Genomic DNA, 27,072 nt, shown 5'->3' with positions numbered 1-27,072 from the left:
GAAAAACAACAAGGCTACTATCCCTACAGGGATGACAGCAGCCCTCCATCAAACACTCCCGCTCTAACAAGGGCAGTCCACATCTGGCCCTAGGCCTCGGCTGCCTTTAACAAAGTCCCGGTGTCTCCTGTCTCCCTAGGCGTTTCACTACCTCTGGATCATCAGGGGAGATAAATGCACCACATAAAGGACTAGGACTGACTCCCACACCACAAAGGAGCTCTGCCTAGTCTTGAAATAGACTGGTAAATGGCATATTCCAATATTTTTGTGAGGTACGTCTATAACCTGTGTGGTCCCCCACCTTGGTTGCTATTTTTCCTAGGTTAGTATGATTATAACAATACTAATGTTCAGACAATTGTAAAGAAGAAAAAAATATTTCCTTGTGTCGCCATTTTTCAAGAGCTGTAATGATTTCAATTTTCAAGATATGGAACTGTGTGGGGGCTTGTTTTTCTGTCACCTAAGGTAATGTTTTTTATTGAAACAATTTTGGGGTAGATACGATCATTTAATCACCTTCTATTACATTTTTTGCCCTGTGGCTGAAATAAACGCAATTCCTGCGGTTTGATTTTTTTTCTCATTTCGCCATTTACTTTTATGAATTTAAATACCACATGTATTTTTTTACATTTTTTAATTATTAATAGTGGGGTGAAAGGTGGGTGACTTTATTTTTTTTTCACATTTTTTTTAAAGTATTTTTTTTTTTAAAGTATTTGTTAGTCCCATTAGGGAATTTGACCCAGCAATCAACCGATAGCTTGAGTTTTATACAGCAATTCAATAGTAATACTATATAAAGGAAAAATCACAATTTTTTTTATATAGCGCCAACATATTCCACAATGCTTTACATACATTAGCAACACTGTCCCCATTGGGGCTCACAATCTAAATTACCTATCTGGAGTGTGGGAGGAAGCTGGAGAACCTAGATGAAACACACGCCAAGACGAGGAGAACAAACAAACTCCTTGCAGATGTTGTCCCTGGTGGGATTTCAACCCAAGACCCCAGCGCTACAAGACAGCAGTACTAACCACTGAGCCAGAATGAATGCCAGCCAGGGCCGGACTGGGACTGAAATTCAGCCCTGGAACTCAAACCAAAGCAGCCCACATGCAAAAATCGCTTTCCAAAAAAATAACCATTTGCATTAGCATTGTGGTAAATTTAGCACTGCAATACATACTTGTACGCATGCAGCACCAGTACTGTAGCTGGAACTTGCCACAAACTTTCAAAAATCCGGAAAATCATCAAAATATTTATTTTTCATGGAACTACAATCAAAGATCTAATTGTAGACTGCTGCTATTAGTCCTAGACTTTCACCTTTTTACACACATGTAGGCCTATTATACACACACACAGCTCTGCTGCATACATACATACAGACACACACACACAACTCTGCAGCATACATACAGATACACAACTCTACAGCATACATACAGACACACAACTCTGCAGCATACATACAGACACACATAACTGCATACATACAGACACACAACTCTGCAGCATACATACAGACACACAACTCTGCAGCTGCTGCATTCATATATATATATATATATATATATACATACAGGCACACACAACTCTGTAGCTGCTGCATACATACATACACACACAACTGTGCAGCTGCTGCATACATACACACACAACTGTGCAGCCAGCTGCTGCATACATACACACAACTGTGCAGCTGCTGCATACATACAGACACACACAACTCTGTAGCTGCTGCATGCATGCATACATACCGACACACACAACTCTGTAGCTGCTGCATGCATGCATACATACAGACACACACAACTCTGCAGCTGCTGCATACATGCATACATAGACACACACAACTCTGCTACATACATACAGACACACACAACTCTGCAGCTGCTGCATACATGCATACATACAGACACACACAACTCTGCAGCTGCTGCATACATGCATACATACAGACACAACTCTGCTACATACATACATACAGACACACACAACTCTGCTACATACATACAGACACACACAACTCTGCAGCTGCTGCATACATGCATACATACAGACACACACAACTCTGCAGCTGCTGCATACATACAGACACACACAACTCTGCAGCTGCTGCATACATACAGACACACACAACTCTGTAGCTGCTGCATACATACAGACACACACAACTCTGCTACATACATACAGACACACACAACTCTGCAGCTGCTACATACATACAGACACACACAACTCTGCTACATACAGACACACACAACTCTACTGCATATACACACACACACACACACCTCTGCTGCACATAGACACACACGCGGCTTTTGGGGGCCCGCACACACGGCTCCTGGGGGCCCGCACACGCGGCTCCTGGGGGTTGGGGAAAGCCCATGCAGCTCACTGGGGCCCATAAACCGGGTGGCTGGGAGGGAGTATACAGGTCGGGGGGGGGGTAGCACTTACCGCTCGGTCATGGAGGAGAGGGGGCCCACACAGCGCCGGAGGTCGCTGGCTGACACTGCGCCTCCTTCATCTGTGGGACTGAGCAGGCCGCGCGGTAGCTCCGCCCACAGATGAAGCTCAAACCAGGAGGACGCTGTGGTCTTAAAGCAGGGATGGGGAACCTTTTTACTGCTGGGGGCCATTTGGAAAATTCTACCAACCTTCAGGGGCCGCACCAAATTATTAACTTGAAAATGATCCGGCTGTAATTGGTCAAACAATTAACTCTCCCCTATACCCCTACTGTGGCGGCCGGAGCTGCTTCTCTTTGGTGCGACTGTGATGTTTGCTTCTCACAGCTGGTTTTCCAGGTTTGTCTTTGTTTGGAGCGCAGATTGGTAAATCATATATATCACACAGGAGACACTGTACATACACACACCGCTCTGACACTGGCCGTATACTGCACACAGCCTTCACACAGTTGTCATATTTTACACCGGCCATATATTTTAGTACACATGCACAGGAGATACACACACAAGCCATACACAGCACTCAACATGCCGTATACACCGTACATAAGGAGAAGAAAAAAAGCTCTGCAGGTAAACATATGCACACCAGGAATTAGATATACCAATAAACCTCACAATATGAAACTTTATTAAGTGCCAAACACAACAAACACAGCACACATACACACCATATACACAGCACACACTCACACACGCCGTATACACAGCACACGCACGCGCCGTATACACAGCACACGCACGCGCCGTATACACAGCACACGCACGCGCCGTATACACAGCACACACAGATATAAGTACCTGCTGCTTAGTTGCCCTGTAAGATCAGGTGCAGCACAAGTGATGGATGCAGCAGTTCAAGGGCTGGCTTCATTCTCCTCTTTTCTCTCCAAGAAAAGACCTTATAGACCTGAGCAGCAGAGCACAGAACTGGAGGGTGAGAGGCAGAACGCACGGCACTATACAGGCCCCTGCCCCATCACTCTGCTTTTATCTGCAATTTCACAGGGGAGCATGTAGGAGCCGGAGGGAGGAAGTCCCACCCCCAGTGCTGCCTGCCGGCAATAGACAAGATGAGCGGCTGCCCGAGCACTGCAGCCTCCGGGAATCTGCCCCAGTGCCCCGGGGGCCGCAGAAAAGGTCATCGCGGGCTGGATGTTCCCCACCCCTGCCTTAAAGGGACGGCAGGCACAGTTTCCTGCCGAGGACTGCGGTCCCCGGAACTCAGCCCGGGGACAGCAGAACTGAAGGCGAGTGGCCAAAATACTGCCCCCCTGACATGTGCCACCCGGGGTGGACCGCCCCCTCCGCCCCCCCTTTGCTACGCCACTGCAGACCTGCGGGAGAGGCGGGGAGCGGCCCCCCCACCCCTCCACCGGCCAGCCCACCGGGAGAAGTCCCGCCCCTCCCGCCTGTCAGTCCGGGCCTGATGCCAGCCATGGAGCTCTTCAGGAGACCCCTGGCTGTCACGGTATTTCCACCCCACAATCACGTCACAGAAATAGCTGATGCCTTGTAAATGCCGCTGTCGCAAATTGATAGTAGCATGTAGAATGCAGCATGTTAACATGGAGGGTAGAGCTCTGCTCCATGCATGGCTATTATAGACAGATAGTGGGTGAATAACTCCGTCATCATCTGCCGACATATGTCATATGTCGGTAATGGGTTAATATAACCTATTAAAGGGAATTTGTTAGTAAGCTTTTGCTACTTCATCTGAGAGCAGCATGTTTTAGGCAAAAAGATTTTGAAACTAACCATCTTTAACTTTGATAACTCTGTGCAGCCATTCTGACTTTAACAATTGAGTTTAGCAGAGCTGGGAGCTGTCCCCATCCACACTAGGCTCTCAGTAGAGATTGTCCTTTGACTGTGAGGTGTCAATCACAGCAGAGCGTGTATATGACTGCCCTGCAGGAGCTGAGGAGTCACACCTATCACAGAGCAATAAACTCTTTAGTTTAGATAAACAATAGTCACACACTGATAAGAGGAGCACAGTTGTGGTTTCTTTTTTTACCATTGCAACATGCTGTCCTCAGCTTACATTGCAAAATCTTGTTGACATATTCCCTTTAAAAAACATATAACCCAACAGAAAAACCTAGTGATAGACACATTTATAGAAAACAATATTCACGGGAGGGCTTCTTTAATGAAACATGCATAGTTGAATTACAGCATTTAAAGGGATGTTGATTGTGAGTTTCTTGATGTTGAAATTACTTTCCTATTTTCTTTACTTTTTGAAATTAGCTAAAAATATGATTGTATAATTGCATGTTATTTCCCATATCTAGTGTCATATTCAGACTATAAAGAAAACTGGAAGCTATATATACTTGAAAGAAAAGAAGCACGGTATCTCAGATATTCTTTGGCTGATAGTTCTTGAAAAACTTGACATCTTTTGTGTGAATTCTCATATTCCTAGCGCTGACAGAGCAGAGTTATGTATGACTCCTCTAAAGCTATTGTAAAGTAGAAAGAATCTCTGTAGAAAAGGGTTTGAGGTTATACTTTTTTGCTACGTGCAGACTTTTTGTGGCCAGATTTTAACTATTACATGACAGTTGCAGTTTACAGATTTGCACAAAGTTGAATAGATCTGAACTCAATGGCCCCAATTCATAAAGACCGGTGCTTGTTTTAATAAGGGAACATGTAAGACTTAGATGCTCCTGATTTAATAAATGGTGCATGCCTCTTAATGAATTAGGAGCCTCTTAAGAGTGTCATCTGCAAGACAGAACTCAAGGACTGGAGTAAGATTTCTGGCATAAAGATTGCCATAGCCCATGATGAGTTATACGAACTATGGCGTTCAGCCCCCGCTGGACTCACGTCTGTCCCAGCTCTGCCCATTGTGGCGGAGCTGGGAGAAACTGGCATGTCAACAACAAAAACCTTAAAATTTATGCCAGAATTCTGGCAAAAGTGCTTTCATGAGTTGGGTCCTATGTGTTCCTTCAGACAGGCTGCAGGCTAAATGCATATTGTTTGTTTTATTGTATAGGAAAGAACAGTAGTCTGCACCTTATTCAGGGATCCGGAACTATAAAATGCTTGCTTTATTTCTTCCCATTAAAAATATAACAAAGAGAGCATAAAATGGGTGGCAATATTGCTTTATGCACTTAGAGTTGTACGCCTCTTAATCATAAGCTGGCCTGACAAAGACATGTCACAGGATTTTAAGAACATTCCAAAGTTTGTATTTCTCCCCCCCCCCAATAATTATTCATTTAATTTTGAAACAAAGCATTGTGTAGATTACAAATCAGGCTCATAACAAAAGAACATTTTGAGAGCACATATCTTTACAGATCCAAGCCACATAGCACAATAATAATGTATACAAAATAGTACATATACTGTACACTACCCTCTCCGTCCCCCACCAGCGCAGTCATTATTGTTACTATATCACAGTAATGCGATCCTATGCTCCATGGACACTATCCCTAAGGCTTCAACTCCTTTCTCACTACACCGGGTTTACTATCCTTTAGTGGCCCATAGGCACCTTCAATTTCCCAAGTGTGCCACTTATGTCCTCTAAAAGATACCACTCTGTTCATGTGAAAGGTTTCATATAGTTCACTATTTCCAGGTCTGTGTGGTAGCACAACAGAAATCTTTCCATTTCTTTATGAACGGCTTTATTCCCTTATCCTTATTTTGTTCTGCCTCTAGCCAATCAAGGTAAAGCATTGCTTTGAGTTGAGTCACAACCGCACGTACTTCGGGAATCGAATCATGCAGCCAGTGTCTCAATATTTTCCTTTTAACCATGATACGTATGGAGTGAAACAAGATCTGAATGGGCCTTCCTACCCCTAACCGTCTTTCTTCTTCCTCTGCTACATAGGGAAATAGGTATAGTAAGGGGTTCAGAGGCAAATCCATGTTCCATAATTTATTCATCATTCGTCTCATGCTTTCCCATAGTCTCCTTACTGTCGCACATTCCCAGAGCCCATTTAAAAGGTCTGCGTCCCTCAGCTTACATTTCAGGCAGTGGATTTTCCAGTCCTTCATAGCTGCCGAAATTGGTATATTAAAAGCTATTATTGCTCTATGCATAATACGAAACTGAGAATCTTTCCACACCTCGCTCAGAACGTTTTTCCTCAAGATTCTCTTCCCATTTAGTATCTTCTGTCCAGTCTCTCTACCCATTGCTCCCAACTGCTTTACCCAACTACTGAAAATTAGGTCTTGTTCCTTCTGAGTAAGCACCTTCCTAAACTCTTTGTAAAGTGTTCTAATCGTAGGTTTATCCGTTAATCGGAAAAAGAAGTTATCCATGCTATTGTTCCTTTCCTCTTCCACTACCCGCACCAGTAACGACATTATTGACCCTTTAATCTGTCCATACTATAATTTTTGTTGGCTTTTCATTCCGTATCTGTCTGTAATCTCTTCCCCTCTGAACCACTTGTGCTCCTCATCATGTAGTAAGTGCGCCACCTTATGGATCCCCTTTCTTCTCCACTTTAGCAACAGACTATTATCACCAATATTTGGAAAGGCTGGGCTTCCTCATAATGGGAGATATTTAGAAATTCTTCAAGAGAGACTTAGTTCCCTCCTAAGTTCTTTCCATGATTGTGTCCTTGAATACTACCCTATCTTGAGGAGAGGAGACCCTGAGGGTGTACACCTCGGAACACGTAAACCAATATTGCAACCCCTTGTATTCTCTCTTTGTTATATTTTTAAATGTAAAAAATAAAGTAAGCATTTTATAGTCTTCTTTTTCTTTTTTGGATCCCTTGAGGTTTTTTGGACTCGAGCACTTGCACCGGTGACCTGTTTTTTCTTTTTTTCTAGCTTATACAGAGAGCCACTGCGAAAAACATATACTATGGGGTATACAGATTTTTATTTACAATGGCCATTATGATAAATGGAGACCTAGGCATCCATCATAACTGTGTCCACTGTCGGGCGCATGCATTCTGAGTGTATGTGCTCCACAGTGTGCACTTATGCAGCATGTACCTAGTCATAGCTGAATGGTTAAAGTTGTAAAATCTTGCTGTAATCGAAGCGTAACCTCACCTTAAGGTCAAATTCACACATCTGTGTTTTTTCAGCAGACAGTACATTTTCCCGTGGTTGTTCCTTCCCGGTGAAAGACCTGGCTAGTTTCCTGGCAGCGTTGAGAAACATGTGATGGTGTCTCCGCGGCTTTCTTGTTTGCATATTTCCCAGCAGGCATTGCTCTAGAATCACTGCGTTGAGAAACACGTGATGGTGTCTCCGCGGTGTGGATGTTGATCTCCCTAAGGTCAACCATCCTTGCTTATGTAGTCTTCTACTAGGCATTGCTCCCACTAGCCAGATTCCTACTCCACACTGATGAGGGGCAAATACCCCGAAACAGCTGTCTGTGGATGGATACCATGTTTTGGCATAGGCAGTTTCCTTGACTGGAGACTGCCCTTCCCATGGTTGTTCCTTCCCGGTGAAAGACCTGGCAGCGTTGAGAAACATGTGATGGTGTCTCCGCGGCTTCCTTGTTTGGATTTACCTGACTGGCGATCAAAATATGGCAGGAGCTCATGCATTTTTTATTATTATTTTTTAAAATAATTAAGAAAAAAATTAATGGGCTTCCCTGTATTTTGATTCTCAGCGCAGATAAAGCGTATGGCTATGGGCTGCCACCCCCCCGCTTCCTGGCTTTAGATTGGCAATATTTTTTTTTAATTATTTAAAAAATATTGAAAAAAAAATTGCGTGGGTTCCCGACATATTTTGATGGCCAGCCAGGTAAAACCAGGCAGCGGTGGCTGGAATTCTCAGCACAGGGTAGCCCTAGCTGTCTGGGCCTTCCCCGCTGAAAATTGAAGCCCACAGCCGCCCCAGAAAAAGGTGCATTCATAGAAGTGCTATTTTCTGGTGCTTTACCTGGCTCATCCAGTGTTCCTGATCGCGGTAGCACACTGGGTAATAATGAGGTTAGGGCCAGCTTTGTATTATCAGCTGGCACTAAGCCCGAAATACTCCAAATTAGACATGGCCACCATGAATTTCTAGTAAACAATAAAAAAAACCACAATACATTTTTCATTTTTTTTTTTATTAGAAATAAAACAAAAAAATATTTAGAGACTCCATCTTTATTATAAAAAAATTCTTAGTCCGACGTAGTTCACAGGGAGTGCAATGTCAGCTCTGCTTCATTGCTTTGTAGAGACAAGCGTCTATACAGAGCGAGAAGCAGGCTGAGGGTACGGTTCCATTTGCGTATTACTCCTGCGAGTCTCACATCGGTATCACCCGACACGGCCTGACGCTCTCTGGACACGAGCGTGCAGCTGCATGAAAATAAATGTAGCTAACCCACTGCTGTCAGGAGAGTGTGCGGCGATGCCGGGTGATGCAATGCGAGACTCGCGTGAGTCATACGCAAGTGGAATCATATGATGGTAGCCATGTCTAACTTGGCGTGACACCATGAATTTCTGGCTTAGTACCAGCTAATAATACAAAGCTGGCCCTAACCCCTTTCTTATTCAGTGTGCCACTACCATCAGGGATAGCAATGTCAGCTCTGCTTCATTGCTCTGTACAGACAAGCGTCTATACAGAGCGAGAAGCAGGCTAAAGTTAATGATCGGACCCGGAAGCAGAAGCAGCCGTGAGACAGTGGCTGAACGGGTCTGCAGGACGTATCGTGAGACCGGTAAGTGTAATCATAATGTATTTAACAATGTGATTTTTTTTTTTTTTTTTTTTTTTTTACAGTCCCGGACCCGAGCTATAACACGGGTTTCCCAAGAAACTTGTCTTCAGGACAGTGTTCACAAACACTATGTGGTCGGTACGGACCCCGAACATTACAGTTTGGGTTTGCCCATCACTAGTTATTGGTATAATTATAGTTTAGTTCAAATAAGTGAATTTTATTGATTTTAAGAATTAAATAAATGTTTCTCCCGCTATATTCAAATGCCAGCCTAGTACTAATGGTAAAATTGTACTCATTAATATCTTGTGCAACTTTTTTCTTTTACAGCAGGCAAACAACAAAATCTGTAAGCTGGCTATTGCACACTTTTAGAAGTGCCTCCTGATCTCGTGGCCTGATAATAACGCGCTTTTTTTCTTCTGGCTTTCTTCTGTAGTTGTGCAGTGGCATCATTTTTGTTTCAGTTATGTAACAAGCCTATTAATTTACAAACCCTTATCTGTTCTGACAAAGCTGCATCTTGGAACTAACAAGTAGTCAAATGTGGATATAAAATCCTAGAAAGATTGCTAGAATCTTGTTCTTTGCTGTAAGCATATTTTTATATAGTATTTTTGGATTTTAAAATAGTTTTCACATATAGTATTTTTTTTTGTAATCACTGAAGCAAAAATAGAGCTCCTTGTTATATTTCTTGGCCGTTTCCATTATGCATTTAATGTTAGCAATTACATCTCTTGTTCCTCTGCCTTTTCTAAATCCTGCTTCTTTCACTGGTAGCTCTTTGTCAAAATTAGGCCGTAGCCATGTTTGTAGGATCTTTGGTAGTATTTTGCTGACATTAAGTATGAGCGGAATAGTTTTCACAGTTTGTGGCATCTCCTTTCTTTGGAAGAAGAATAAACTCTGATCTTGTCTAGTCCTTGGGCCACTTACCAGTTGTCCATATCTGTTGACATAGGCGTGTGATGACATCAACTGCTACTTCCGAAAACTTAGTTCCATTGGAATATTGTCAAGTCCAAGTGCTTTAGTTTTTGACAGAAGATTTATTGCAGCAATGGCTTTGTCTTTCAGCATGTTCGGTTAGCTATCATTTCCAGTCTGTTTCTTCCCGTATCACTAAGTCATTCTTGTAGATGTGCTCCTTGTATTTTTCCATCTTTCTTTGATCTGTTCTGACTCAGTTAGTTTGTTCCCATTGGCATCTTTCAACATACCCACTCTTGAGTGAAACTTTTGTCACATTTCTTTGATCTTTTAGTAAGTCTTTTTGGTCTTGCCCTTCAGATGTTCATTTTCTATCTCTGTACATATCTGTTGTTAATAAAGTTTTTTGTCTGCTCGATTGGCTCTCAAGTCTTTTACTGATGCTCTTTGCATCCTGCATGTTACCTTTTGCTTTTGCCATTCACCTTACTTAAATAGTCTTGAGGGTCTCTTCTGTTAACTATTGCTGTGAAGGTCTTTTCTGCCTCTTGTTTATTGTCTTTTTGGCTTCTTCAGTAATGTTATTCTTTATATATGTCCATAACTCCTCAGGATTTCTTTCATCTGTGTCCAGTGATATAAATCTCAGTTCTGCATACCATTCCGAAAAACTTCAGGTATGTTGGTCAAATCAAAATTGGAAACAAACTTTTGTCTAGCCCGTTTGCGCAACTTGACTGTAATTTTCGCTGTCAAAAGTTCATGATCAGTTCCACAGTCAGTTCCTGGCCTTGTTTTTGCGGTCTTGATTGATGACCTCTATCTTTGGTGGGACATATACCTGTATGTAGTTAATATGATTCTTATAGGCCCCGTTCGGTGATGTCCATGTGTAGTGTTTTTGGTTTGTGATTGTGGCAAAGGGGGCTTGCGATGGACAGTTGATTTGCCGTACAAAAGTCAATGAATCTTCCTTCAGTGTCATCTCATTCACCAAGTACAAAGTTTCCAATAAAGGTTCCATGTCTGTCATTTCCCACTTTGGCATTCAAGTCTCCCATTATAATAATTAGGTGTCTTGTAGATTTTTTTTCTTGAACTTGATGGTAGAATAGTTCAATGTCCTCCTCAGCACCTGTTGTTAGTGAGTAGACTTGTATAACTGTGACATGGTTTGGCACTCCTTGTAGTCTTATCAAGAAGACTTTTATCACTGACTGCATTGTACTTCAGGACAGTGACAGCCAATTTTTGGTTGAGAATATGTGACACCTTTTTTTTCTTCGGTTATCATTGCCTGAATAGTAGACCCAATGTTCAATTAACTGGAAATGTCCAGATTGAGTCCATCTTACTTTGCTACTTCCCAGTAAATCAAATCCTATTCTGTCCATGTCAGCTTTGACAATGTTGCTTTTGCCTTCGTTCATAGTTCGTACATTCCAAGTTTTGAATTTTGATATTTCTGCAGATTTTGATATTCCCTTTTGATCAAACAATATCAGCACCAAGACATGCTTGCGGCTTGGATCCTGCTGTGTGATGGCATTTGATCATACTCTGGTCAACCATTGGCTCTTCCCATGTAGCTTGTTAAATGCCTTCCCACCTAGGGTTCCATCTTCCAGTACTATATTGCATTCCTTTAGTTGTACTCACCCTCAAGTTTTCTTGGCATAATATGGAAGGCTTTCTTCAGCTCAGTAATGTGGCTCTTGTGAAGGAGATACACTAAATCAGAGTTTTATATTGTCAATGCAAACCACTTCATCGCACAATGTCCTGCTGCTGACTTTGGCACTAGGCAGTATGCTTAGTTTGGTACCTTAGTTGAAACCTGTCAACCTGGGGGTGTCCCTGATGGCAAAATACATTGCCTTTCAACATCACTGATCCACACAAATACACACAATAAATACACAATACAGACAACAAAAAAACACAATACATGCATCAAATACACAATACAGACATCAAATACATAATTTAGACATCCAATACTCAATACAGACAATAGAAAAACAATACATCAAATACACAATACACAAAACAAATGCACAATACAGACATCAAATGCGAATACTCACAATGTATGTACATTTATTTTTTAATTGATTAAAAAAAAAAAAAGTCACACTAATATTGAGATTTAAAGGAAATCTTTCAGAAGAATTTTCATAGCCCATTAGTCCATTACTCAGAAATTAGCATTTGAATTAGTATACAAATGAGTCTGCAGATCTGAAGCCTCTGTCACTCCAGCTCTATTCCTTGCCCAGAGCCACCTTCTCTGCGCTCAACTGAACTGAAGAAACCTTTGTCTGAAGTCACACAGCATAGAGGCTGTCAGTCAAACAGGAGGCGGCGGTGATGGACAGCGAATAGGGCTGGAATGACAGAGGCAGAGATGTACAGCCTCATTTGTATATTAGCTCAAAGATTGATCTCACAGTAATTGAGGAATGAGCTGAACATGTAAAGGTATTGCTGAACTTTGTCTTTCAAGTAGTCTTTGTCTACATGCACATATAAATAGTTTGGGACTGAGATCCTGCTGACAGATTCCATTTGGAGCACAGTCAGATGGCCATATAACATAGACAACGATCGCATCACAATGCTCGGACTGGCCGGTGGCTCTCCTGATCTAGTTTGACAGCACGTATTTCTATGCAGCTGACAGTCTCTGCTTGAGAGCCAGTCTGAGCATTACGATATATTCTTCGTCCGTGTTCTAAGGCTGTCTGACTTTGCTTTTAGGGTACTTGCTCATGATCAGGATTAGCAACGTTTTGGATGCAGCGTATTTTCTTTGTGTCCAAAACGTTGCTTAGTACAGCACATGCACAGTAGATGGGATTAATAGAAATCCCATAGCAACTGTGCTTCTTTTTAACGCTGTCCTATTTTCACTATGTAAATTTCTTCTGTGGAGATGCTTGAGTCTCCAATGCAGGAGAACGCAGCAAAAATACGCTGCTTCCTGAGTGCTACATAACCCTGCTCATGTAATTGTTTTATGACAATAAATGACCGTATGCTATGTCCTAACATTGTAGTTCCCCTCATGTCACATATCACAAAAATAGCTTGTGAAAGTTGTTTAACTACTTAACGACCGCCAATACGCCTTTTAACGGCGGTAATTAAGGGTACTTCTTTCTTTGCGCCGCTTTTTAACTGCTGTCGGGAAAAAGGGTATAGCGCCCCTTAGAGTCGGAAAATCTCCGGGATTTCAGCTATTGGGGGTAGCTGAGACCCTGGAGATCATGATCAGGATCGGTTTTTCCGGTCCCCATTCACGTGATCACCGTTATAAACCAGCGGCGCCTTGAAAGTTAATGGAGCACCAGTAAAAAAATGATTCATCTCCCATCTGGCATGATCAAACATGTCAGATGGGAGATGAATGTTCTCCCCCATCCCCGCTATGGCCAAAATCTCCTCACATTCCCCCGGCCCCCGTCCATGTCCCCCTTTCCACGATCTAAATTTGCCGCCGCTACACAAGTCGTGTTCCGCCACATTCATCCTTTTTCTTTGATTTCTGTACCATCTGACATGGCTGATGGCACAGAAAGGTCCTCCCAGGTCACCCCCTGTCAGGCTGTGACCCCCCCCCCCCCCGGTCTCCCTCGTTACCTCCTGCAGCGTTGGTCCCCCGTGCCCCTTCTTCTTTTCCTTCTTTTTGTCTTCAGCAGAAATGCTGGTCGCATACGCAGAGCGCCTGTCAGCCGCTCACACTGCTGGGCTGTGGACCTGGGGAGCGTGCTGGGGAGCATGAGTGCAGTATCACTGCACTCACACTCCTCACATGGAGTGCCTGCACTTCCGGAAAATGGTGGATATGTTCCCTGAGCGTATCCCCATATCCTGGAACACAGAGTCATCGTGGGACCTCCAAAATGGATTACGGCAGACCAGATTTATTTTTTTTTCCTCAATAAATTGGTGAAAGAGGGAATGTGTTGGGGAGTGTTTTTTCAAATAACTTTTTTTTTTTTTATTGACTAGGTTTGTGATATCACTGTGATATTGCTGTGACATCACTAACCCCAGGGCTTGATGCCAGGTGACATTACACAGCTGGTATCAACCCCATATATTACCCCGTTTGCCACGGCACCAGCACCAACGGGATGAGCTAGGGAAAAGCACCAGTATTGGCGCATCTAATTTAACTCACATCTCCACAGACTGTGTTGCCAGATCGTGGGCACATAGCCTAAAAGTGAGAAATTTGCTGCTAGAGCAACATTTTTGTGATGCCCCTGGGGGTTCAAAATGCTCACTATACCCCTGAATAAAACCCTTGAGGGGTCTAGTTTCCAAATTGGGGTCACTTGTGGGGAGTTTCTGCTGTATAGGTACCCTAGGGGCCCTGAAAATGCAACATGATGCCCGCAATCTATTTCAGCTTTACCAAAATTCAAATGGTGCTCCATCCATTCCAAGCCCTACTGTTTGTCCAAACAGAGGATTTTGTCCACATGTGTGATATCCCTGCGCTCATAAGAAATTGGATAACAAACTATGGGGTCCACTTTTTGGTGTTTCCTCTTGAAAAAGTGATAAATTTGGTGCTAAAGCAAGATTTTTGTGAAAAAAATGAAAATTTTCAATATGACGACCTAAGGTTATCAAAATCTGTGACGTACCTGTGGGTTGAAAATGCTCACTACACCACTGGATAAAATCCTTGAGGGGTCTAGTTTCCAGAATGGGGTTACTTATGGGGGGCACCACTGTTTAGGCACCTCAGGAGCTCACCAAAGGCGACATGGCGCCTGCTAATGATTCCAGCCAATTTTGCAGTCAAATGGCACTCCTTCCCATTCGAGCCCTGCCGTGCACCCAAACATTTGATTTCCAGTACATATGAGGTACTGGCATACTCAGGAGAAATTGCACAATACATTTTTGGTGCATTTTTTCCTGATACCCTTGTAAAAAAAAAAAAAAAGCTACTTGGTTGAAGTAACAATTTTGTGGTAAAAATGTATTTTTTTATTTTCACAGCTCAACATTATAAATTTTTGTGAAACCCCCGGAGGTTCAAAGTTCTCACTAAACATCTAAATTCCTTGAGGGGGGTCTAGTTTCCAAAATGCGGTCACTTGTGGGAGGTTTTTGCTGTTTAGGTACCTTAGGGGCCCTACAAATTCAACATGGTGCCCGCAATCTTTTTCAGCCAAATTTGCTTTCCAAAATTCAAATATTGCTCCTTCTGTTCCGAGACCTCCCGTTTGTCCAAACAGAGGTTTCCGACCACATGTGGGGTATCAGCTCACTTACAAAAAATTGGGTAACAAATTTTGAGTTCCATTTTGTTGTGTTATTTCTTCAAAAAGTGTATAAATTGGCGCAAGGGCACCATTTTTAGGTAAAATATATATATATTTTTTTTTCATTCCACATTGCTTTTGTTCTAATGAGGCAAATGAAGGGTTAATAAACTTTATAAATGTGATTTTGAGTACTTTGAGGGATGCAGTTTTTAGAATGGTGTCACTTTTTGGTGTTTTCTGTCACCCAGGCCTCTCAAAGTCATTTCAAATATGATGTCCCTAAAATAATGTTTTTTTTAAATTTTGTTGAAAAAAATGGGAAAATGCTGATGAACTTTGAACGCTTCTAACTTCCTAAGCCCAAAAAATTTTGTTTCAGAAATTGCGCTGATGTACAGTAGAGATGTGAGAAATGTTATTTATTAACTATTTTGTATGACATAACTCTCTAGTTTAAAGACATAAAAATTAAAAGTTTGAAAATTGCAAAATGTTTTAAATTTTCATCAAATTTCCGTTTTTTTCCACAAATAAAAGCCAAAAATATCTTCCTAAATTTACCCCTATCATGAAGTACAATATGTCACAAAAAAACATTTTCAGAATCACTGGGATCCGTTGAAGCGTTCCAGAGTTATAACTTCATAAAGAGACACTGGTCAGAATTGCAAAACATGGCCTGGGCATTAAGTACAAAACTGTATTAAGTACCACCAGTATGGTTAGGCCACGTGCACAAGTTGAGTATTTGTTGAGGTTTGTTTTTTTTACCTCATTATCTGTAAGGCAAAACCAAAAGTGCAGAGGAAAAGTGTGATAGAAACACATCACCATTTCTGTATTTTTGACCCATTCCTAGTTTTGGCTTACAAATGCAGTATTTAAAACCTCACCAAATGCTCAATGTGTACACGTGGCCTTATGCACCTCATCTGAACTGTGTGCTCTCCAATGCTAAAAGCAAAGATAGCTTTGTTTTTGCACAATTAGAGGAGCCAGGGGTCCTGAAACTGTCTGGATTCAGCAATATAATCAGCTTCAGAGCTATGCTTGCACGCTTTGTATAAAACATTTTAGAAGCACATGCACCTTGACTAGGAACCGTACCCCACTTATACACCATGTTCCAAATTATTATGCAGATTGGATTTAAGTGTCATAGCGATTATATATATTTTTTTTCAATGAAACTCATTGATGGTATTGTGTCTTAGGGTTCTTTGGAAAACTAAAATCAATCTCAGATACCTGTGATAATTAGTTTGCCAGGTAAGCCCATTAAAAGGAAAACTGGATGTTCCACAATATTAAGCAGGCCACAGTTTTCAAGTAACATGGGTAAGAAAAAGGATCTCTCTGCTGCCAAAAAGCACCAAATAGTGCAATGTCTTGGACAAGGGATGAAAACATTAGATATTTCACGAAAACTTAAGCGTGATCATTGTACTGTGAAGAGCTTTGTGGCTCTGATTCAGAGCACATACGTGTTTGTGCTGATAAAGGCAGAATGAGGAAGGTTTCTGCCAGGCAAGTTCATCAGATTAAGAGAGTAGCTGCTAAAAAGCCATTACAAACCAGCAAACAGATATTTGAAGCTGCTGGTTCCTCTGGAGTCCCTCGAACCTCAAGTTGTAGGATCCTTCAAAGGCTTGCTGTGGTGCATAAACCTACTATTCAGCCACCCCTAACCAGTGCTCAAAAGCAGAAACAGTTGCAGTGGGCCTAGACATACATGAAGACTAATTTTCAAACAGCCTTGTTTACTGATGACTGTCGAGCAACCCTGGATGGACCAGATGGATGGGGTAGTGGATTGTTGGTGGATGGCCACCATGTCCCAACAAGGCTGCGACGTCAGCAAGGAGGTGGAGGAGTCATGTTTTGCCCCAGAATCATGGAGAGACATCTGATAGGCCCCTTTAGGGTTCCTGAAGGTGTGAAAATGACCTCTGCAAAGTATATAGAGTTTCGGACTGACAACTTTCTTCCATGGCACAAAAAGCAGAAACGTGCCTTCAGGAGCAAAATCATCTTCATGCATGACAATGCACCATCTCATGCTGCAAAGAATACCCCTATGTCATTGGCTGCTATGGGCATAAAAGGAGATAAACTCATTGTGTGGCCACCATCTTCCCCTGACCTCAACCCTATAGAGAACCTTTGGAGTATCATCAAGCAAAAGATCTATGGGGGTGGGAGGCAGTTCACATCAAAACAGCAGCTCTGGGAGGCTATTCTGACATGATGCAAAGAATTTAAGCAGAAACTCTCCAAAAACTCACAAGTTCAATGGATGCAAGAATTGTGAAGGTGATATCAAAGAAGGGTTCCTATGTTAACATGTAACTTGGCCTGTTAGTATGTTTTAGAGCTAAATAGCTTTTTATTTCACTGAATGGGACCTCCTAATGCTGTAACTTCCACAAATGAGCATTTTCAGTTCTTCAAAACATATAAAATGTTTACAAACTCTACTGTGCCTAATAATTTGGAACAGTGCTTTTTGAGTTTTTTTTTTAATTTTGAAGATTATACTGTTATCATTGGGAGGTTTCTACAATAAAATTCGATGTATACTCTAACGGGTGATGACTTTTAGTAGACTGACTGTCATTTGCACCAACCATTTAGGAAAATCAGAAAAAAATATAATTTGCATAATAATTTGGAACACGATGTAGACTGCAGAGATGGCTGTAATCTAGGCAAAGCGCAGTAACGTATATAATTCAAAATCCTTCTATTGTTAAGAACAGAGAGGATTTTAAGTAAGAGGTAAACTACTTGCGTATATTTACAAGAATTGTATCCTTTTATGAAGATGAGATAGCTCCATTAATGTAATTCCTAATTAGTGTCTATTTTACTTTGGTTAGAAGCAATCTCTCTCCTCTGCATAAACTTACCTGTACAGCCATGAGACCAAGATTTTGGGGTTATTTATTGCTTTCTCGCTTACTTTGTGGTATTACACCAACAGGACTGTCGCATTTGTGTGAACTTTCAAATTATTTGTATTCAAAAATAAAATTGCATTTTGTAAAAAGAGGCAATTGGGGTAGTAAAGGGTTATTTTTTATCTTTGGCTATATCATGGCTTAGTTCTGAACACCAGAGGTGGGGTTCTTAAAATAACTGCGTTACGCTGTTTGTGTGACTCCCATTGAAATAAATTTGAGTTCTAAAACAGCATAACAAATGAAATCTATACTGTTTCTGTAATTTGGGAATTACGCCAATTCTTTAATATCTATGGGAGTTACGCAAACTGCGTAGTTTATTTACCTTTGTCTGTTTTCGGAACCCCAACTATGATAGCCGAGTCCTAGAAGCAGCTACTCGTATCTCAGCCATGGAAGCAGAGGTGGAAATTACCCTTTACTTTATACCTTTGAACTCCTTAGATGCACACATAATAAATAGAGTGTGTCTGGGAAATTGGGTAAGGTTTTCAGTTTGCGTTCAGCTTTTACCCCTTATATTATGAAGGTGCCATTGTGGACATAGTTATCTGACTTATCCATTACGTAGTATCGTGTAACTACAGGGAATCATGTCAGCCATGAGATATTTCTTGTGTTTAATCCGAGCCCTTGGCTTCAGCTGTGTGAGGAGTTATTTTCAGCCGGTGCAGCCTGGAATGTTTGGAAGGGAAGAGGTTGCTAGACTGCAAACCTCTGGTATAAAACATCAGAAATATTTATTAGAGATTACATAATAAACCATTCAGATTTACTTTTCCTTGCTGGAAGTCAGCACGGCACAGTCATGTTGTTATTTCTAGAACAGATTTAAAATGCAGGCAGCCAAGTCTGTACTCCGACGTTCCCAAACCGAATGTCAAATATAAATACAGATGGACAAAAGTCTCTCTGGAATTAGACCTAAAATGTTGTGTATGATCATTCACCATCTGTTTATTGAACGACATGCCAAGAAATAGATTGGAAACATGAAGTGCTCAATATTTTTCCTGCATATTCAGTCTCAGAAGGAAAATACAGAATACATATGGCTTTTCATTATGCAAACGATGTGCATAGGAACACACTGATGAGTAAGAGCCTGTATGTGCCTAAATGTTGTGCTAAACTTACATTATATTGCTGTTGTCTTCATTATGAGCGTTATATTGGTTTAAAGAAAACACCAGGAAAAAAATGCCTTTTAGGCTATGTGCGCACTTACCGGATTTTGCCGCGGATTTTCCGCGGATTTGCTGCATGTTTCGCTGCAGAAAATGTTCATAACATCTCTGCAGTGAATCACCAGCAAATCCTATGGAGAAAAAAAATCCTGTGCGCACTAGGCAGAATTTGACAGCTGCATGTTTTGCTGCGGAAATTCCGCAGCAAAAACAAGTGCATGTCACTTCTTTTCCGCAGGTAGCTTCGGGTTTTCCCTAATCTAATGTAAAAATCACGCAGGGAACAGCTTGCGGAAAAAACGCACCAATTCCACACCAAATCCGCAACAAAACGCGACAATCCGCATGCGGATTTGGGTGCGGATTTGATGCGGATTTTTTCCGCAGGTGATAAGATCTTTGAGAGCCTGCGGAATTTACGCAAGGAAATTTCATTTCCCAGTGCGCACATAGCCTTATACTTTTCTCCCAGACTGAAGGTTATAACTCCACCCATACTTTTTAAAGAGCCACAAAAGTCTTCACTTTTTCTCTATGGTTCGATGAGATCCCACATAACAGTTGTCATGAGATGCCAAGTAGGGATGATCGAATACCTCAAATATTCGGCTACGCCCATATTCGACGAATAGGTTTCCGCTATTCGACTATTTGCGAATATTCGATGCGCAATGTAAGTCTATGGTTAACTATTCGGGCTTCCCATAGACTTACATTGCGCATCGAATATTCGCACAGTGGCGACCTATTCGTCAAATATTCGCGAAGCCGAATATTGCTGAATATTTGTGATATTCGATCATTCCTAATACCAAGGACCATCCTGGGGTTGCAAAGATGCCAAAACCTATTAGATTGGCTATTCCCTACTTTCTTATATACATACAAGGGGGAAAATAAGTATTTGATACACTGACGATTTTCCATGTTTTCCCACTTAGAAAGAATGGAAAGGTCTGTCATTTTTATCGTAGGGACACTTCAACTGTGACAGACAAAATAAAAGAAAAAATCCAGAAAATCACATTGTATGATTTTTAAATAATTAATTTGCATTTTATTGCATGAGATAAGTATTTGATCGCCTATCATCTTGCCTGAACTGTTAACAGCTTTTAGAGATTTGCTTTACAGCAGCTACATAAGATCCCATAGACTGGGGATAATTATTGTCTATTTTGGGGCAGTGATCTCGAGGAATCGAGTTCAGCAAATTAATAGGTCTACTGATGTACCAATTATATGTGAGCAAATCTGTACATAGTAAAGAAAGCAGGCACACATCATATACAAAAGGGGACAGTGCAAAGTATAACAATCGTTAAAAAATGTAATTATAACGAACAAACAAGACATATTCATGTAAGTTAAAAAAAAAGTTACAGTTATCAACTTCAGTCAAAAAGAGGTATGTGCATAAGATTTCTGAAATCTCATAGATTTGGGTTGGTACTGTAACATGTAGCTTCTTATTTGTACTAAAAAAAAAACAAAACACTGTGTGTGAACATACCCTTAGGCTATGTGCACATGGTGCGAGGGTTTGGGGTTTTTTTTTGCAAATTTTGATGCATTTTTTAAAAAATTTGCACCAAAATCTGTATGCTTATCCTGAAGCCAGCAAAGTCTATAAGATTTCTGAAGCGCTGTTCGCACATTGCTTTTTTTATTCAGCGCAGATTTGGTGCAGAGAAATCTGCAGCATGTCATTTGTTAGGGCGTTTTTTCCTGCATTTTTTTTAGCTTTTCCAGCCATTGACTTAAAAAAAGCAAACAAACAAACAAAACAAAACGCACCAAAAATGCATGCGTTTTTCAGTGTGTTTTTCTGCCAGAACGTGCAGATTTCATGCAGAACATTTCTGTACGAAATCTGTAGAGTGCGCATATAGCCTAATAGTGCAGGAGTTACATGCTAATACATGAAAAATTAAGTGAAGATGGATACAAACACTTAGAAGCCATTGATAATCCAGAACCAAATTGATTTTTAGTTTTTAAACCTTTAAAACTTATTTAACTGGACAAATTTGATGTCAGAGAATAATCCCCACATACTTCTGCTTACTAAGCTCCATCATCACAGCATTGCCCACCAACCTTGGTCATCCCCCCTCTGCTTGTCCTCATGCTTGTGCCCAAGCTTTCTGTGTTTGGGTCCCAGTATTATAAACAGCGCTCCCTTTTATTTCTGTGTTAATCACTTTTTGTGGCCGGGGACGTTTTATTTCAGCTCCTTCTCACGTCAAGAGGCTCTCACTCCAATATCTTTAATGGCAAAGTACTATCCATTGTGATCTTCAGTTACATGGTATCAGCAGCTAGAATAATTACTAAATTGGTCATTTAGAGTTAAATGGCTTTTCCGTTTTCAAAAATGCACAGTTTATTTTGAAAATAACAAGCTGTTCTTTATTCCCGCTCCCGGGTCCAGCGCTGAGTCTCTACCATTGCTCCCAGTGTTGGCGTTTGCTCATTTAGATGTCAGTATGTTGTGTCCGAGTTCTGTCCGTGGGTTTTCACATCTAGAACTCCTACCTGTTCTAGTCTATGGAGGTATTCCCTGGGAAGACTTCCCATGTCCATGTATTTTTGCTGACCATGTGCTGACATGTTCAAATTGGATCCGAGTGTTGTATCAATCTCACCAGTGCAATTCTACGGGTCAGTGAAAAAACTCAGAGAGCACTCCAATGCTATCCGTTTGTTGTCCATTTTTCATGGGCTGTTTCATAGAACATTCTTTAGAAACCTCCATTAGATTTTTTTTTTCATACTGGAAAACCTGATGAAATTCTGATGGTAAAAACTGACCAAATTCTGATAAATGTCAGATCAAAAAAACTTGTACTGGTAATTTGTATATGATAAAAATCAAAGTGTCTGAATAAGGCTTTATTGTTTACTGTGCTGCCGCCAGTCAGTGAGCTCAGTGGCTCTGCCTGAATAGCTGGCTGATTGTCTGCAGTACTTTCAACATGATGTCAGCACTGCAGACAGGCATAAGACTCGGTGCTCGACCTGGGATGATTGTGTAAAGCAAGGGTTTTGTTTTTTTTAACAAACCACCTAGGGTCTGGAGTTTTTTTTAATTGGAATGACCTTTAAGGTAAATTATATATTTGTTTATAAGTACTTGGTTAGTTTAGACGTAAATTAATAGTGAACGCCACAGACAGCCCATGGAGAAGAGCTGAGTTACTCCAGATGCATATATTGATTGGATGCATACAGATATACTGTAGTGTAGCACTTCATGTTATAGGCTTTAAATAATTTTTATGTATCAGTAATGTACTTAATTTCTATATATTTGGGTTTTTTTCTCTGCAGGGACACAACTGTGCAGAGTCTCACATTGCAGCCATCTGTGAAAGAGGGCATAATAGTATATGAAGACTCCCCTCTGGTAGGTGTCCTTTATTAAAAGTGTACTTGTCATCCAACTCTGAAGTATTAAAGCACCACACCAGTTGGTTTTTTTTTCCAGCGCTACAGTGGTGCTTTAAATGTGAGTCCCCTATTTCCTGTATTATACTCGTTTGTCGCCATCTTCATCTGTTTCCAGCATTGTTCCTGACATTTTCCTGTGATTTATGACCTATCGGCAGCTCCAGTGTTTCATGAAACGTGGCATAAGTCACACATCAGTGTAACTCTATGAGAGACTCGTTCTGAGTCTCATAGACTTGCATTGGGAGTTTGTGACATAACTTCAGACGTCCGGCCAGTTAGAAGTTACGTGTAGGCATGAGCGAACCTGAGGTTTGAGGTTTGGGTTCAGAAGCCAACTTCCAAAAAAAACAAAGTTCCGGTTCATAGTTCCGTTGCGTTACGAGTGCAAACCACTCAAGCGAGTAGCGCTGTGCTTGGGTATGAGTGATGCTCAGCCCTGTGCAAGTCGCATGCACTGTTAGAACGGCTCCCACTGGGGATAAAATCAGCGTGATCAAATGTAGTGTGCACATACACAAAAAAAAATTTGAAAAACCCCTCCCACCAGCTATCGAAAGTGTTCTGCTTAGGGCTGGCCGCATGTGGGTGAGCAACGAAATGACCATTATTGACTTCCATTGAGGCTTGGTTCAAGTCAGGGACACAAATCGAGCCTTATCTAAGGTTCGACTGTGCTTTGCGAACCGAAGCTCCAAAGGTCCGATCGTCTCTAGTTATGGCCACAAGATGGCTCCATGAGATCAGAGCGGCACTGAAAAAGGATGGCGGTAGGTGGTATTATATCGGGGGCAGGGTACTTAGATTTAAAGTGCAACTCTAGCACTGAAAAAATACGCTGGAGTCGTGGTTTAAGTGTCATCTATGGCCAAGTGCTTAGTCACATCTCTAAATATAGTTATCATCACCATTCACCACATACAGTATAATAATTTCGTAAGCAGATATATGGACTATGTGCGATATACAATGGATACATTGGTGCATTAGTTGAATACTACCCGTCATTTGCATTGATATAGCAGTAAGACACAATATTAGAATAAATAGAACAACTTTGTTTTTTGTTACTTTTTTTATCTCTAGGTTAAAGCTGTTAAAAAAGGCCATATCCTGGTTATAGATGAGGCAGACAAAGCCCCCACTAATGTCACATGTATCCTGAAAACCTTGGTAGAAAGTGGTGAAATGATTCTATCAGATGGAAGGAGACTTGTGGCCAGTAAGTATATTGTATTATAAATTCAGCTTGCAGATTACTACAGGTTATGCATTTCTCAATGTTGTGCATAAAATCTTATACATTTAGACATAAAAAAAAAGGAAAACCAACTCTTTAGACCATTGTGATATAGGAAATAGTATTTCTTAAAAGGATGATATATGAAATAGTAATTCTTAAAAGGATGATATATGAAATAGTAATTCTTAAAAGGTTCTTGCAATTCCAACCAATAAAGCATATTTATTATATAATAGGTCAATAACATAGTAAACGGAGATGTACTCGCCTCCGGTCAGCCTGTGGTTGGCTACCTACAACCTTGTGTGATCAGAGAAATGTCTGATAACGCCCCATGCAGTCACTTGGCTGCTGCAGCTAATTGTTTCCGGAGCTGTCAGCAACCACTGGGGTAGCTTTCGCTTGATCTATCGGATGGCAGGAGTAATTAATAAACCTGTTTTCGGAGTGATATATAATGTTTCACCGTCGGGCAGATGATGGACATATCTGGGTTTGGCAGATGCCCAGGGAATACTACCTATTGAAATACATAGAAGGCGAATCATTTAGACTGGTGCTGTACACACCAGTGTTAATGAAAGAGTGTGGTGGAGTATGATGCGGCAAATTTATTAAGAGGCACACGTAACTTTATGAATTTGGCCCATCATTTCAGTGCTGCGAGCCTTGGAAAAAATGTCAGGGACTAAAGTAACATTTCTGGTGTACGTTAAGTGTCATAACTTGTGAGAAATGTGGTACACAAAGACATACCACATCCATGCTCCACCAAAAGTTAAACATTTTTTAGGCAACTTCATGTGGCATAAAGATTTTGCAACTTTTCAAAGTGTTATACTCCAGAATTTTGGCGTAAACACTAGAATGAATTGGCCCCATAGTGTGTACTATAAAATTTGGAGGGTGAGGGTTAGTGATTTGTGGCTCTTTTACAGGATTTGGCCCCTTATTTCCAGCATATAGTAATGCAGCAGTATAGAAATTTTGATTAGTAAGAACATTGGAAGACATAGCATCACACTTTATGCTAACAGCTTGAGTAAGACCCTTTCCAGTTTCAGAATAGCTGTGCCCCTTAGAAATAAGATGTGGGGAGTTTGTTGTGGAGGAGCTTGAGTGTCCTGCAATGAGCTCTCAACCTCAATCCTAACACCTTTGGGAAGAAATAGCGCACTACTTATTCGACATCCTTCTTGCCTGGACCTCACAAATGATCGTTTGGCTGACAAGTCCTACAGACAAGCATGTATGCAGAACACAAGCATGCAGGCACAATACCCGAGCCGGTAGTACACAGTCTCAGTGTTACAGCTGATTTGTGAGCAAGCCATGGCAAACCAGCAGATCAGACTCCGATATACCTCATTATTACATCAGCAATCTTTATAGCCTAATCTTGACATCTCCAAGAACATTATTGTTCCAGGACAATGCATTATAATCAGGAAATAGAATTGTAGCCTCTGCTGCCGGTGACAGGTCTTCCTTAATTACACTGTGTCTTTGTTCTTATGTACATTTGTGTTGGTGTTTGTATTTTTGGTATCTTGCTTGATGCGGTGTCTTAGCCATACTTATTTGTGTTGCCTTGGTAACTGCTTTTTTTTCTTAGTTTTATCTACTGATCACTGAGTGTTGTTGGTGCTAAACTTTGTTAGTGTTTTTTTCTTCTGTTTGTAATGACCTGCTTATTTACACCTGTACAATATGAAGGACTCATTAATCATACTGATTTATTATTAACGGAGAGAACGCTATTCTCCTAACGTTATCAAAGTAGAAGCCAGGATGTGGTTTAGTGCACTTAAGGCCCCGTCACACACAGAGATAAATCTTTGGCAGATCTGTGGTTGCAGTGAAATCATGGACATATTGTTCCATTTGTACACAGCCACAAACCTGGCACTGATTGTCCACAATTTCACTGCAACCACAGATCTGCCAAAGATTTATCTGTGTGTGTGACATGGCCTTTACTGTCTTTCAGCCTTCGGATCGACTTCCACTTTTCACCGGTAATCCTTATGTAGCGCACTGGAATTAATTAATGTAAAATCTCAGAATTACTATACAGTAGTAAAAGTACATCTAATGCTGCTTGTCAGGGAGTAAACATCAGCAATAGCAGATGTGCTTAGAAATGTACAAGCTTAAGCTGGAAACAAGATGGCTTTACTCTAGAGAGCTATTCCCCTGTAATCTCCTTGGAATGAAAACACAAATGCAGTGACAAAGTCAGAAAGGAAGTGATTTACTGAATACTGTGACACTTTAGAGAATGCAAATTCCACATAGCAAATGACGTTCAAAGCTGAAATTCACAGCAAGTCTGCAGCTAATTTACAATATGTTTTATAAGAATGCTTTTCTGAAAGTAATAGAAAGAGAAGGGGACGCATAGCACAATAGGTCTATTCGTTTAGGTGAGTGCTATAGGAATTGTTCACCGTTTGTGGTTGTTTAACCCACAACTGACAGCTGCTGCCGTACCCTCAGGTCGGTGAACCCGCCATGTAGCTAGGAGATGATAGGAGGATAGAAGTAGTAACCTGCGCTGCTTTTAGATTCAAGAAATCCAGAGGTTGTAATATGGGATTGGACCATGCTATTTACTCTCAACGTATTTCGAAGTTTAGAGAACTTCATTCTAACCTGATGAAGGTATCTAAACTTCGAAACACATTGACAATAAACCACATAGTACAATCCTATACTACGTTCTCTGGATTTCTTGAATTAAACACATGCAGCTCAGACTACTACTCATTTCTGAAATTATTGTCAGCTCCTCCACCACTCTG

The 27,072-nt window shown here is 41.1% G+C and overlaps 1 protein-coding gene across 2 annotated transcripts in view; it reads left to right on the top strand.

The window, feature by feature from the left end:
• The window catches only part of VWA8 (von Willebrand factor A domain containing 8), a 532,124-nt gene that overhangs the window by 301,502 nt on the left and 203,550 nt on the right, over positions 1 to 27,072 (top strand). For both annotated transcript variants that reach the window (XM_075336856.1, XM_075336857.1), the window contains exons 23-24: positions 22,906 to 22,981; positions 24,112 to 24,247. In XM_075336856.1, coding sequence (XP_075192971.1) covers positions 22,906 to 22,981; positions 24,112 to 24,247 — 212 coding nt within the window. The remainder of the gene's footprint in view (positions 1 to 22,905; positions 22,982 to 24,111; positions 24,248 to 27,072) is intronic.

Source organism: Anomaloglossus baeobatrachus, chromosome 2, assembly GCF_048569485.1.
Source record: "Anomaloglossus baeobatrachus isolate aAnoBae1 chromosome 2, aAnoBae1.hap1, whole genome shotgun sequence".
Lineage (NCBI taxonomy): Eukaryota > Metazoa > Chordata > Amphibia > Anura > Aromobatidae > Anomaloglossus > Anomaloglossus baeobatrachus.
Note: the sequence above shows the minus strand (reverse complement) of the source record. Positions and strands in the feature narration are given on the sequence as shown.